At 38.0% G+C, this 13,157-nt stretch overlaps 1 protein-coding gene across 1 annotated transcript in view; it reads left to right on the top strand.

Annotated features, from left to right (window-relative positions):
* The window catches only part of MTHFD1 (methylenetetrahydrofolate dehydrogenase, cyclohydrolase and formyltetrahydrofolate synthetase 1), a gene marked incomplete in the record, with an annotated part of 1,466,165 nt that overhangs the window by 1,137,333 nt on the left and 315,675 nt on the right, over nt 1-13,157 (top strand). The window contains 1 exon segment of the mRNA XM_044074387.1: nt 5,412-5,512. Within this exon segment, the coding sequence (XP_043930322.1) occupies nt 5,412-5,512 (101 nt within the window).

Raw genomic sequence — 13,157 nt, 5'->3', positions numbered from 1 at the left:
TGCCAGGCACGCAGCATTACTGCAGTACAGGTTATAGCTGCATTGTCCAAGTCCAAGAATACAGCTTCCATGGGACCTGATAATATCCCCGGCTGTGTTCTACATAAACTACAAAGCGAACTGGCACCACATTTGTGTGCCCTGTTCAGTCACAGCCTCACCTCAGGCTTTGTTCCTACCAAATGGTGCACTGCTACAGTCATCCCTCTCCATAAAGGGGGAGTGACTACAGACCCTGGGAATTATCTTCCCATTAGCCTTATGAGTCTAATACTTAAAGCTATGGAGCGTATCATCATGGACCTGATTAATAAAGATATAGGAAATCTCCAAACTCTAGACCCCATGGGATTTGGCTTTGTGAAAGGGAGATCATGCTTGCTCAATGTGGATGACTTCTTTGAGTCAGTCACCAGGGCTGTGGATGAAGGTAAGGCAGTGCATACAGCCTACCTTGATCTGGCCAAGGCCTTTCATACCATTCCTCACTTGGGAATTATTGATAAACTCACCAAACTAGGTATCAACCCCTATATCACTAGATGGGTTGCAAATTGGTTCACAGATAGAACACACAGTGTGAAAGTAGCAGACTCCAGGTCAGACTGCTGACCAGTCACAAGTGGAGTGCCACAGGGATTGGTCCTGGGTCCTTTCCTGTTTGGCATTTACTTCTCAGAAGTCCAGGCCAACACAAAGGGACTCTGGCTGACCAAGTTAGAAGATGACTGCAAGTTGGGAACTATTATTAACTTCCCAAGTGATGCAGACATCCTACAGAAAGGCCTCACTGAGACCAATGACTGGTGTTGAAACCGTGGCCTTAAGCTTAATGCCAAAAAATGCGTCGTCATCCCCTTTGGTAAAAACTGAGTTTCCACTAATTACCACATCGATGAGAGCCCACTGAACACTGAAGGCGTTATAAGAGATCTGGGGATGCAGGTTGACAGGAACTTCTCCTTCGACCACCACATTGCCAGTGTGGTCAGAAAGTCCTTCTGTGTGGCACATCTCATTACCAAGGATTTTGCATCCAGGAAGAACGAGGTCATCGTCTCTCTCTACTCTTCCATCATTAGACCAGTTATCGAGTATAATGCCTTATTTGGCATGTACCTCACTAGACACCTGCAACAGGCCACAGAAGTACCTCACGAAGAGGATCATAGGCATTAAACACATGTCCTACATGGACAGACTCAAAAGACTCCAGCTATTCTCTGTCTCATATCGCCTACTAAGAGGTGATCTCTGCTTGACTTACAAAGCCATGTCTGACCCATCTCTGTTAGAAATACTATATCTAAAGAAATCCCAATCCCTCCACACCAAATGCTCCAGACATCTCAACCCCATTACCACAATCAACAGAAGATGTTGGAGGGACAGGTTCCTCACCCAGAGACTGCCCATGGTCTGGAATAGACTTCCTATACATGTCAAGCAGAGCACCTTCGTGACCCTCTTCATGCAAAATCTTGATGAGTGGATGGGTAATAAAATGTTCACCCCAGGGATCACTCCAGTGGCTCTACTTGATAGAGGCACTGGGAACTAACGTGGGGCAGCACGATGCCAGGGCACTTCTATGGGCTAGACTTGTAGCTCCAGGGCCATTAGCCTAGTACACACCTATGAACCTTTGTGTCTGCAGTGGTGAGGAATTCATTCTATTTTGTGCAACTTATAAACAAAGGTATGGCATCTAAGTCCAAGGAAGTCATTGTTCCACTGTATTTAGCATTCATCAGACCTGTCATTGAGTACAATGCCCCCTTTGGTATGTACCTAACCAGGCATATCCCACAGACCACCTCAAGGCTCTATCCCTGTATTCTGTTTCCTATAGGCTTTTGAGGGGAGATCTATGCCTTGCATACAGGATATTGTCAGACCCCACTCTGATGGACGTCCTGCATATCCACAAAACAAACTGCTCCAGAATTATCCATTCTAAAGATTTAAACCTTGCCTGTGATATAAATTATTCCTGCTGGAGAGATAGGTATGTATCCCAGAGACGACTGCATCTATGGATCAGGCTGCCCATCCATGTGAAGCAGAGTTCCTCCCTAACCTAATTCAAGTGCAACTTGGGCAATTGGATGGGAAACCAGAAATTCATCCCTGGTTTGGCACCTATGTTTCAAATGGATACAGGCAGCCTGTAAATGGTTAATCTCTCAGGCCCCTCCTTGTAAATCGTTCATCTCCCAAACACCTGCTTACACATATCAAGGATATCAGAACTTGTCAGAGATTTGGGATGCATGGCTAGGCTTAAAAAGGCCCTTGTGGTCATTAGCCTAGTAAACACCTATGAACCTATTAGCTATCTGGTAAAAACATAGGTCTTCAGTAGCTCCTTCAGATAAACAGGACCCAGATCACATAGAGCATGGAAGGCCCAAATCAGAATCTTAAATACATATCTGGCTGCCAACCCACTTCCTGTAGCACACACGTAGTGCAACACACTTTAGAAATGTCAGTCAAGAGCTTGGCTGCAGAATTCTGTGCCCATTGCATTCTGTCTAGGTCATCATCTGAAAGCCCAAGGTAGTAAACACTGCAGTTGTCAAAGTGAGACAAGACCAGAGCATTACCCACTGCCCCACAGTCCATTTATAGAGTGTAGTATGTGGCTTGGGCTATATTCTTATAGGTTCATAGGTGTTTGCTAGACTAATGACCACAAGGGCCTTTTTAAGCCTTGCCACACATCCCAAATCTTGTAAGCAGGGGTTTGGAAGATGAAACATTTACAAGCAGGGACCTGGGAGATGAACCATTTACAGGTTGCCTGTGTCCATTACAGACATAGGTGCTGAACCAGGGATGAATTTCCCCCCACTTTGTATCTGTGATGTAAAGACCTTAACCATTATGGCAATCCCATCCCAAGTTTCTCAATGTTTCCAGTAAAAAATAAACTTGAATATTCTCCAGTATGTTTGCATAAGTAGGTGGTATCATAAGGACTGGGGTAACCTGGGTTTCTTGTAATAAAGATGGAAGCACCACAGTCCTTAAAAAGATATAAATAATTTAGAGAATAACTGAATCTAGCTGTTCTGAGGCAAGTGTTTACCATCCTTTTAGACCAGAACCCAAGGCACAGATGGTTGAATACACATCTAAATCAATATCCAGGAGCTTGTTGTAATCAGCATAGTCAAACTGTATTCAACAAAAGTCCAAGTTACCCATTTCTAACAACCAGTAGTGCCCAAGGATAGACCTTGGCTTTCTTAGAAATGTTGTCATCAGTGATTCATGCAGTTTCCTCACAACCTTCAAAGGGAAAAAAAACACGGGTGCTCAGACAGGCTGAGCAGCACAATGTGTTGGCTAGTTACATGCTGCAGAGATCTCTCTATATTCAAACACAGTCTTTTTTCAGAAGATCTCTGATGAGTTTGAAGTGTAATGCTCATCCAGTACAAGCTTATCCTTGATAAGACACATCTGACCTTGTCTGATTTCCAGCCTCTGCTCTGTCTTGTACACTTGATCTCATTTCATGATAAAACCATAGTTTGTGTCAGACCCAGACCTCGGATGTACACACACACAGGAATAAGTGCAGCCAAATCACCAATAATTTTATTCTTCTATGTCACCGTCAGTACATCTGAATTTCCCAAACGTACAGATTGCAGTTAAAACTACCTGAATGAAGCCAGCACTGTACATTAAATGTACGAGCTCCATGGTGAGCTCACAGGTCTTGTCCATGGTCCAGACTTTAAAATACCCAAATGTAACAATAATAGGGGATCTGTGAAGTATATTGATGAGGGGATTTGAAAAGTCTTGCTGAAACACTCCAAGATGTCCTGGCAAATAGTAGAGTAGTAAAAATCTGCAGTTCACTCCTGTCCCTAGGACATATTCTAAAGAGTTAGATTTTCCAGTCTCAACTTTTGTTAAATAAAAGCCTGAAAAATAACAGAAAGCAATCTCCTTAGTGTCCCTGCCTAGGACTGTGAATTACATGGCGAGACAGTAAGTCAGATATAATCACAATTTATTCCACATTGACCTAGTGTTGCATAAAAAAACTTTGAAAAAATATTGGAGGGAACAGGCCCTGCTTATCAGTAGGTGATGGTAGTCTTAACAATTTGAGATACTGACATGATACAAGAAGGATTTTGAGCCTCATAACTCTTCAACCTTGGGTGGTACTGATTAACCCTAATTGGTACACAACCACCCTGTGGAGAACATGCAAAAAAGGAGCATCAGCCCTGTGACTTTTCAACAGCCTCAATAATATATATAATATGGTCATTTTTTCATCAAGAGCTTTCTGACTGTTTGTCAGAGTTTTTTTAACAATATCCACTCCTTTGTTTTGCATATCCCTCATCATTTCTAAAAGTTGAAATAATTTCCTCTGCTTATTGTTATTCTCCTGTTACTGCTAAATAAACAATTTCTTCCTTTGTTAATGTATTTTACCTTTCTGCATTTTCTTGTTTTTTCTTTAATTCCTCTTCAGAAGTCCATGATCTTGATATGAAATCTTAAGTCATTCTTTAATGCTATTTTCCTGAGTACGTTGTTTTCTTATTACTCTGCATTTGTACATTCCCTAGTACCTTTCTGTGTCAGCTTTGGCATGTATTTTTTTCTTTCTGTCCATTTCCTATCAAGAGTACATTTTAGAGCACTTTGATTGCCTGTTTGGTCATCTTGCCACATTAGCATGATTAGTGTTTCTCATCTTCAACTGCCATGAAACTACTTGCTGAGTGTACATATTTGTTTTCACTCACAATGACAATTTACTCCTCCTTATCATGGTGTGAGTCACTGACGTAGTCATTAGAGACAGATAACTGTTGACATTTCAGTCATCTCCTTCACCGAAAATGTTTGAAATCTAAGAGAAACCTACAAAAGGTGAACTACAACATATCTATATGTACAGTGGCTCTCAGGTTTTAAACATAATTCACTTGCAGTTGGGCAGTATATTCTGAAGACATGTCTGTAGCAAGTGGAACAATCTTGACTGATCATGTGCAAGTCTTACAGGCCTTCTTAATTAGAATAAAGCAGAAGCATGGGCTAATTTTGATGCATCCACTTAAAATTATTAAAAATATATGCAAAACAGAAAACTGTTACTCTGTGTTTCACTCTGAAGAGCTACAGTTGGAAACATATAGAGTAGAAATTATTTGTTTAGTGATATCGGATTTGTGTGATATGCTCATTGGTATGTCCTTGCTGTTCAACACAATCGAGAGACAGTAAGGGAGCAAGGTAATGGAAGCTTGTCAGTTTTATTTTGTACTTCTTAAGGCAATATTTGAAATTATTTTACAGACATTCTCTAAACTACTTATTTTTTGGATGGATCACATTATATATTTTTCTATGTTTCTATTTCCCAGAATTTGGAGCTATTGGAGAAGGGATGCTGTAACTTGCGTAAACAAATTGAGAATGCATCTGCATTTGGTGTTGCAGTAGTGGTGGCTGTTAATGCTTTTAAGTAAGTGGCAAAAAGTATATGTCCTGAATCCGTGCTTTCCAAACATGTACTATTTGTATTTTCAGTAGGGTGACTTATTTTACTTGTTGCTTAACATGTTTGAAAGATACCCAGTTTAGTTTATGTTTCTCTTCTGCATTTAGAGATCCCTCAACAGTTAACCTATTTATTTTACAACAGCTGAAAAAATGTATTCCTGCATCACTGCATGAACTTGATTTTGAATGCATTTTTGAATAGAATATAAATATTTAAATTGTTACTTTGAGCATTTTATCTTTAAGGTTACTTCTGAAGAAAGTTTCTTAACTTTTATAACTTCAAACCAAGACAAAAACTCACAAATAGAAAATGCTCTGCATTCCCCTCACAGTCCAAATGGTAAAACAGCAAAAATCAGGTATCACAGCGAAATACAGCTGGTAAGTTTTAAAACACATCCAAAGGCAGCAATTCCATGCAGTGTGAGTCTTTTATTGAAACAAATAGATAAATCCGGTAAGCGCTTTCACTCAACAGGGCTTCATCAGACCATAATGCATCACTGATAACAACTCCTTATATAGTAAAAAAGGCACCAAAAACTGAATTCAAACATTTTCTTAAAGTGACAAGATCATAGTCTTATCAAGCATCTTAGTCTAAAAAAATTAATTACATCACCATCTAAAAAATAACAAAAATATAAAAAATATATATATAAAGAAATATGTGTAAAAGAAAATATATAAAAAAATTAAAAAAAAAACATATAGAAAATACATAAAAAATATACACATTTTAATACAAATGCATAAATACTGATAAGAATATATACTCAACTAATAAATACTCTCATTTCATAAGAACACAAATTTCATGCGTCTGTTATACACAATATATAATGGTCTTCACCAACTGGTGGACAATTGGTTCTATCTAAGCCTTCTAGACTTCAAAAACGGTTTCAGAGATACAAGGGTACCTTGTCATTCTGAAGAAAGTTTCTGACAAATCATCAATTTTTAACTTTTGTTTCCAGTTTAAATATTTACAGTTCATTTAATATTTGAGTAAACGGTATACACAAAAGTGAAGACATTATGTTCACCATGTGCATTCAGGAGACTAGTATGCTTGTATTTGAATGTTAGAAAATGAAAAATAGTGTGACATTTATTACTAGGCTGTTTCTTATATCTATGTATATGTATGTGTATATATATATATATATATGTATATATGTATATATATATATATATGCATATATATATATATATATATATATATATATATATATATATGTATACATAGATATAGATATAGATATATATATATATATATATATATATATGCTTTCCTATACACACGTGCTGCGCGGGCGCACACACACACACACACACACACACACACACACACACACACACACACACACACACACACACACACATTACCTTCCAGATTTTTGCAGAATGTCCAGATTTTTTGATCTGTTCCTCATACAATTTGTAGTTTTCTGGAAAATCATTGAAGGTTGAAGTCACTAAACAATGACATTTATTTAACTTTGAGACTTTATATCATTCAGAAAATGCATGCTAACACAAAACCTGTTATACTAGCATCTTTCTAGGTTTATAAGAACAGCATTTAAAGTTTGTCCACAGTTTTGGGCCTTTGGTCCCCCATTATGTTTGGCTTTGTCCAGAATTCTTGCACTAGAGGTTGAGAGGTATGCACGAGCGCACTCACATACACACATGCGCACATCTGCACTTTCATCTAAATCCAAAGCTTTTGGCTATTTAGAGTCTGGAACTGTAATGAGCAATTACCCTATTTATCTTGCCTGGCAAAAGCCAGTTCCTTGTACTGGCAGGGTAGCCAACAGGACTTGGCTTAGGCCAATTGGACCTTTTAGGCCCTGTATGGCCCCATTCTTTTAGAGGGGCCCACAATAGCCTATGATAGGGACAGTATGCCTTATGTTGCAGAGAGATTCTGAGTCCAGCAGTTTTATATCTTTGTGGAAACACCTTGTCTGTAACAAGTTATGAGAATTAACTGGGTAAGGAACTCCAGCCATTCAGAGCAAGTGTGGGAGAGAACTGGAAGCCCATGAAAGTATAAACAGAGATAATATAAGGTCAGAATGTGTAATGGCTAGAAATTCTTCTTGCTGTTTTTGGCCACCCTTGTCTATCTACAACCATTAAGCACAGTCCCATGGAATCATTTATCCAGCACTTCCTGGCATCTGAGCACGTTTGGCATGGAGGGTGAACACTGATCCACATGGACCATTTTCAGGCACAGAATATGGGAAATATAGGCAAATAAGCAATGAACTGTAATCAATAGCAATGTGACAGTGGTAATCTAAGACAAAGCATACTGAGAGGTGAATGACAGGCTAATGTGTAGTATAAATGACCAGAATCATAAGTAGATGTGCTATAATAATTTAGTCAGTATAATTGATAAGACGAGTACCTTTCAATTATCACTACATCAAATAGTATAACATGCTTATGGAGAAAATAATGTATAAAGAGTAAAGTATTTACAGCAAGTAGAATCACCAAAAAATGATTTATTGAAACTGAGCACTTTCATCAAAAAATATCCTGACTTCTTCAGAGTTAAACAAAAGTGAGGAAAAAAGGCTCCAATTTATATCTACATAATTGGTCACCAGACACAGCACACCCCTAACAAATCAATAAGTATTAAAAAAGTTTGTTACATAAAAACGATGTTTGTAATAAAATACATACTACACAAATAGAAAATTCAGCAAGTCAGTAAAAAATAATATAAAAAAAACAATTAGGTTTTGTTAAACTTGATACGATTTTAACTTTAATATGCTTGCTATGGAAAGTTGGTCATTAAGCCCAGGGAATTTACATGCATTCAGCCTAGATTGCCATAATAACTCCCTTAGTTCTTAAAGGTCCTCCCATGGGCCTCCTCTTGGGTTAATTGCTACACAATCTAAGCCAAAAATAAAGAAAAAAATGATATGGATAGTTGTATATGTATTTTGTTAGGGAGATGTTTATATTGTTTTTTCTAATATCTAAAGTGTGTTCGTAAATACGCTCCCTTCGCTTTCTTTTGTTTTTTCCTATATAGTAACATCTAGCTACATAAATAACACCAGAAGTATTGCAATTAGAAGGAAAAGTGCTCTTGATAAACATTTTGTTAATGTTTATTTGGTCACCTACAAAAATTTACTTTTATTGCCCATAGTTCCCACATTTGGTGGTACCAGGTTTCTTATGTGAGTCTAACTTCCAAAGACTCTCACCTCTTTCTAAAAGGTTTTTAATAGTTTTGCCTTTTTTATAAACAACTATTCTCCTGATACTGGTGTCTTCTACATAAAACTATATCATAAAGCTTGAAGAGAAATCTTTTTCCACTATCACCTTTTTTCTTAGCCGCCTCACTGATGTTATAGATATGAGACTTGACCAAAGGAGGTATAGACCTGTTTTTCCTTTCAGACTCAGTATTGGTTCTTACAGTCAATATCATGTTGGCAGGGTATCCTCTATTTTGGAACATCCTAGCCAGTTCATCACATTCATTCATAAATAATCTGTCATCCGAAATCATTCTAGTCAACCTAATGTACTGACCTCTCACAATGCCTTTTTTCTGGGCACCAAATAAACATTAACAAAATATTTATCAAGAGCACCTTTCCTTGTAATTGCAATACCTTTGGTGGTATTTATGTAGCTAGGTGCCAAAAATGTGTTTGTTACTATATAGGAAAAACCAAAAGAAAGCCAAGGGAGCATATTTACGAACACACTTTAGATATTCGAAAAAAACAATATGAATAGCTCCCTAGCAAAACACATTTCCAACCATCCAGATCATTTTTTTATTTTTTTTGGCTTAGATTGTGTGGCAATTAACCCTAGAGGAGGCCCATGGGTGGACCTTTTAGAACTAAGGGAGTTATTATGGCAAATTAGGCTGAATGCATGTAAATTCCCTGGGCTTAATGACCAAGTTTCCATTGCATGCATATTAAAGTTGAAATTGTATCAAGTTTAACAAAAACGTAATTGTTTTTTATATTCTATTCGTGTATTGTGTATTTTATTACAAACATTGTTATGTAACAAATGTTTTTAATTCTGATTGATTTGTTAAGGGTGTGCGTGTCAGGTGACCAATTATGTAGATATAAATTGGAGCCTTTTTTCCTCACTTTTGTTTAACTCTGAAAAAGTCCGGATACTTTTTGATGAACTCGCTCAGTTTCAATAAATCATTTTTTGGTGATTCTACTTGTGGTTCCTTGATACTTGTGACAGCTTTTGGTTATTTGAGCCCGTTTTGTGTCTTGGTCTGGTTCAAGGTTTTTGGTTGTCGCAATATACTATTGTTGGTCATAGGATGGGAAGAAGAGTAAGGCATGAGTTAAATGAGAGAAAGAAGAAGTGAGAGGAGAGAGACATAAAAGAGGAAAAAAAGAAGTACAGAGGGAGAGATAAGGGAGAAGTATGCAGCTATCTCAATCTGTGTTCAGGAGAAGAAGGTAGTGCTACAGGAGTTTGGGGATATGGTTACTGTTAAGCCAATGTGCACCCACTTGATGAAACTCCAGCCTATCAAACAAGCCCTACAGTGTGCCTGAGTGAAGATGACAGGGGAACTCCAGGAAATATTGGATCTGGGGGTAATGCAGGAGTCCAGTGACTTAATTATGTGTTAGTATGCCATATGATAAAGTATGGGTTGCTAGATATACATATTGTTTTACTTATAATACACAGTAACAGCATGTATCCGTGATGCCTAATCTGAAATAGTGTTAAATCCAGAAAACCAACAAGTGAAGGGAGGGTTTATGTGGTGGGTGGATGGGGATTTAGTTGAGGGGCCTACCAAAACCTAAGGACAGCCCTGCTAGCAAGGTACATGCCCATTCCTGGTCCAGCTTTTCAATAGAAGAGCAAAGAAAAAGTTATATATACATATATATATATATATATATATATATATATATATATATATATATATATATATACATATATATGTACGTATATATATTTATATGTGTGTGTGTATGTATATATATATATATATATATATATATATATATATAGGTCTACTTTAAAAGCCCGAAAGCTACTTACGACACAAAAATCACCGATGCCAGATAACCGACAACGCACAAAACCGACAGCGCAAAACACCGAACACCATAACACCGACACACCGAACGTAAACAACACACCACACTACATAACATACCCACTAGCCCTAACCCAAACCCTAACCCTAAGGTCCGACACTATCGCACACTCACCCTACCTGCACCCTAACCCTAACTCACTTAACCCACCCCTAACCCCAAGGTCCGACACTATCGCACACTTCACCTACCTGCACCCTAACCCTAACTCACTTAACCCACCCCTAGCCCAAGGTCCGACACTATCGCATACTTCACCTACCTGCACCCTAACCCTAACTCACTTAACCCACCCCTAGCCCAAGGTCCGACACTATCGCACACTTCACCTACCTGCACCCTAACCCTAACTCACGTAACCCATCCCTAAACTACAGTCCCTCACTATCACACACTTACCTTACATGAACCCTAACTCCGACACTTACACACACTCACCTTTCCCACAGCCTAACCCGAAATCCCACAATTTCGCACACTTACCTCACCGCTCCTAACGCCGTCACTGTCGCACACTTACCGAGTCGCGATCGCACATTACCCTTGTCGGTCTTTCCGCTATCGGCAAATCACCCTGTCGGTAAACTTACCTGTCGGTCGTTTGGTCTTCATTTTCCGCGTGTCGGGGAATCGTCGGTTCGGTCTTTAGAAGTAGACCCATATATATATATATATATATATATATATATATATATATATATATATGTGTGTGTGTGTGTGTGCACGCGCGCGTGTGTGTGTGTGTGTGTGTGTGTGTGTGTGTGTGTGTGTGTGTGTGTGTGTGTGTGTGTATGTATATATATATATATATATATATATATATATATATATGTATATATACGTATATATATTTATATGTGTGTGTATATATATATATATATATATATATATATATGTGTGTGTGTGTGTATGTATGTATATAGATATATATATATATATATATATATATATATATATATATATATCTACAGTGGATTTAAAAAGTGTACACACCCCTGTTCAAATGCCAGGTTTTTGTGATACAAAAAAAATGAGACCACAATAAATAATTTCAAAATGTTTCCTACCTTTAATGTGACCTATAACCTGTACAATTCAATTGAAAATCAAACAAATCTGTTAGGGGAAAAAATTATAAAATATAAAAAACGTACAATAAGCTGGTTGCATAAGTGTACACACCCTTAAACTAATACTTTGTTGAAGCACCTTTTGATTTGATTACAGCATTCAGTCTTCTTGGGTAGGAGTCTATCAGTATGGCACACCTTGAATTGGCAATATTTGCCCACTCTTCCTTGCAAAAGCGCTCCAAATCTGTCAGATTGCGAGGGCATCACTTGTGCACAGCCCTCTTCAGATCACCCCACAGATTTTCTATTGGAATAGGTCTGGGATCTGATTGGGCCATTCCAAAACTTTAATTTTATTTTGGTGAAGCCATTCTTTTGTTGATTTGGATGTATGCTTGGGGTCATTGTCATGTTGAAAAGTGAAATTCCTTTTCATCTTCAGCATTCTTTTAGACACCTGAAGGTTTTGGGCTAAAAGTGAATGGTATTTGGAACTGTTCATAATTCCCTGCACCTTGACCAAAGCCCCAGTATCAGCTGAAGAAAAACAACCCCAAAGCATGATACTGCCACCACCACCATGCTTCACAGTGAGGATGGTGTTCTTCTGGTGATGCAAAGTGTTTTTGCGCCAAACTCACCTTTTAGAATTATGGCCAGAAAGTTCAACCTTGGTCTTATCAGACAATAACACATTTTCCCACATGCTTTTGGGAGACTTGATGTATTGTTTTGCAAATTTTAGTCAGGCCTGGATGTTTTTCTGTGTAAAAAAAGTCTTCTATCTTGCAACCCTACCTCATAGTCCAGACATATGGAGAATATGGGAAATTGTTGTCACATGTAGTACAAAACCAGTACTTGCCAGAAATTCCTGCAGCTCCTTCAGTGTTGCTGTAGGTCTCTTGGCAGTCTCCCTGACCAGTTTTTGTCTTGTCTTTTCATCAATTTTAGAGCGACATCGAGTTCTTTACAATGTCATTGTTGTCCCATATTTTCTCCACTTTTTGATGACCGTCTTCACTGTGTTCCATGGTATATCCAGTGGTGTGGAAACTTTTTTTTACCCTTCTTCTGACTGATACCTTTCAACAATGAGATTCCTTTGATGCTTTGTAAGCTATATGCAAACCATGTTTTTTGCTGTAGCAGGCAACTGCATAAATGTCAGGAATATCCTACTAGGACAGCTGAACTTTATTTGGGGGTTAGTCAGAGTCTTTTTAATTGATGGCAAGTGTGTAACCAAGAAGACTGAATGCTGCAATTAAATGAAAAGGTGCTTCAACAAAGTATTAGTTTAAGGGTGTGCACACTTATGCAACCAGCTTATTGTACGTTTTTTATTTTTTTCCCTAACAGATTTGTT

This window comes from Protopterus annectens, chromosome 6.part0, assembly GCF_019279795.1.
Source record: "Protopterus annectens isolate FY-2018-M chromosome 6.part0, PAN1.0, whole genome shotgun sequence".
Taxonomy (NCBI): Eukaryota; Metazoa; Chordata; order Ceratodontiformes; family Protopteridae; genus Protopterus; species Protopterus annectens.
The sequence above is the reverse complement of the archived record's forward strand: the minus strand, read 5'-3'. Positions and strand labels throughout refer to the sequence as shown.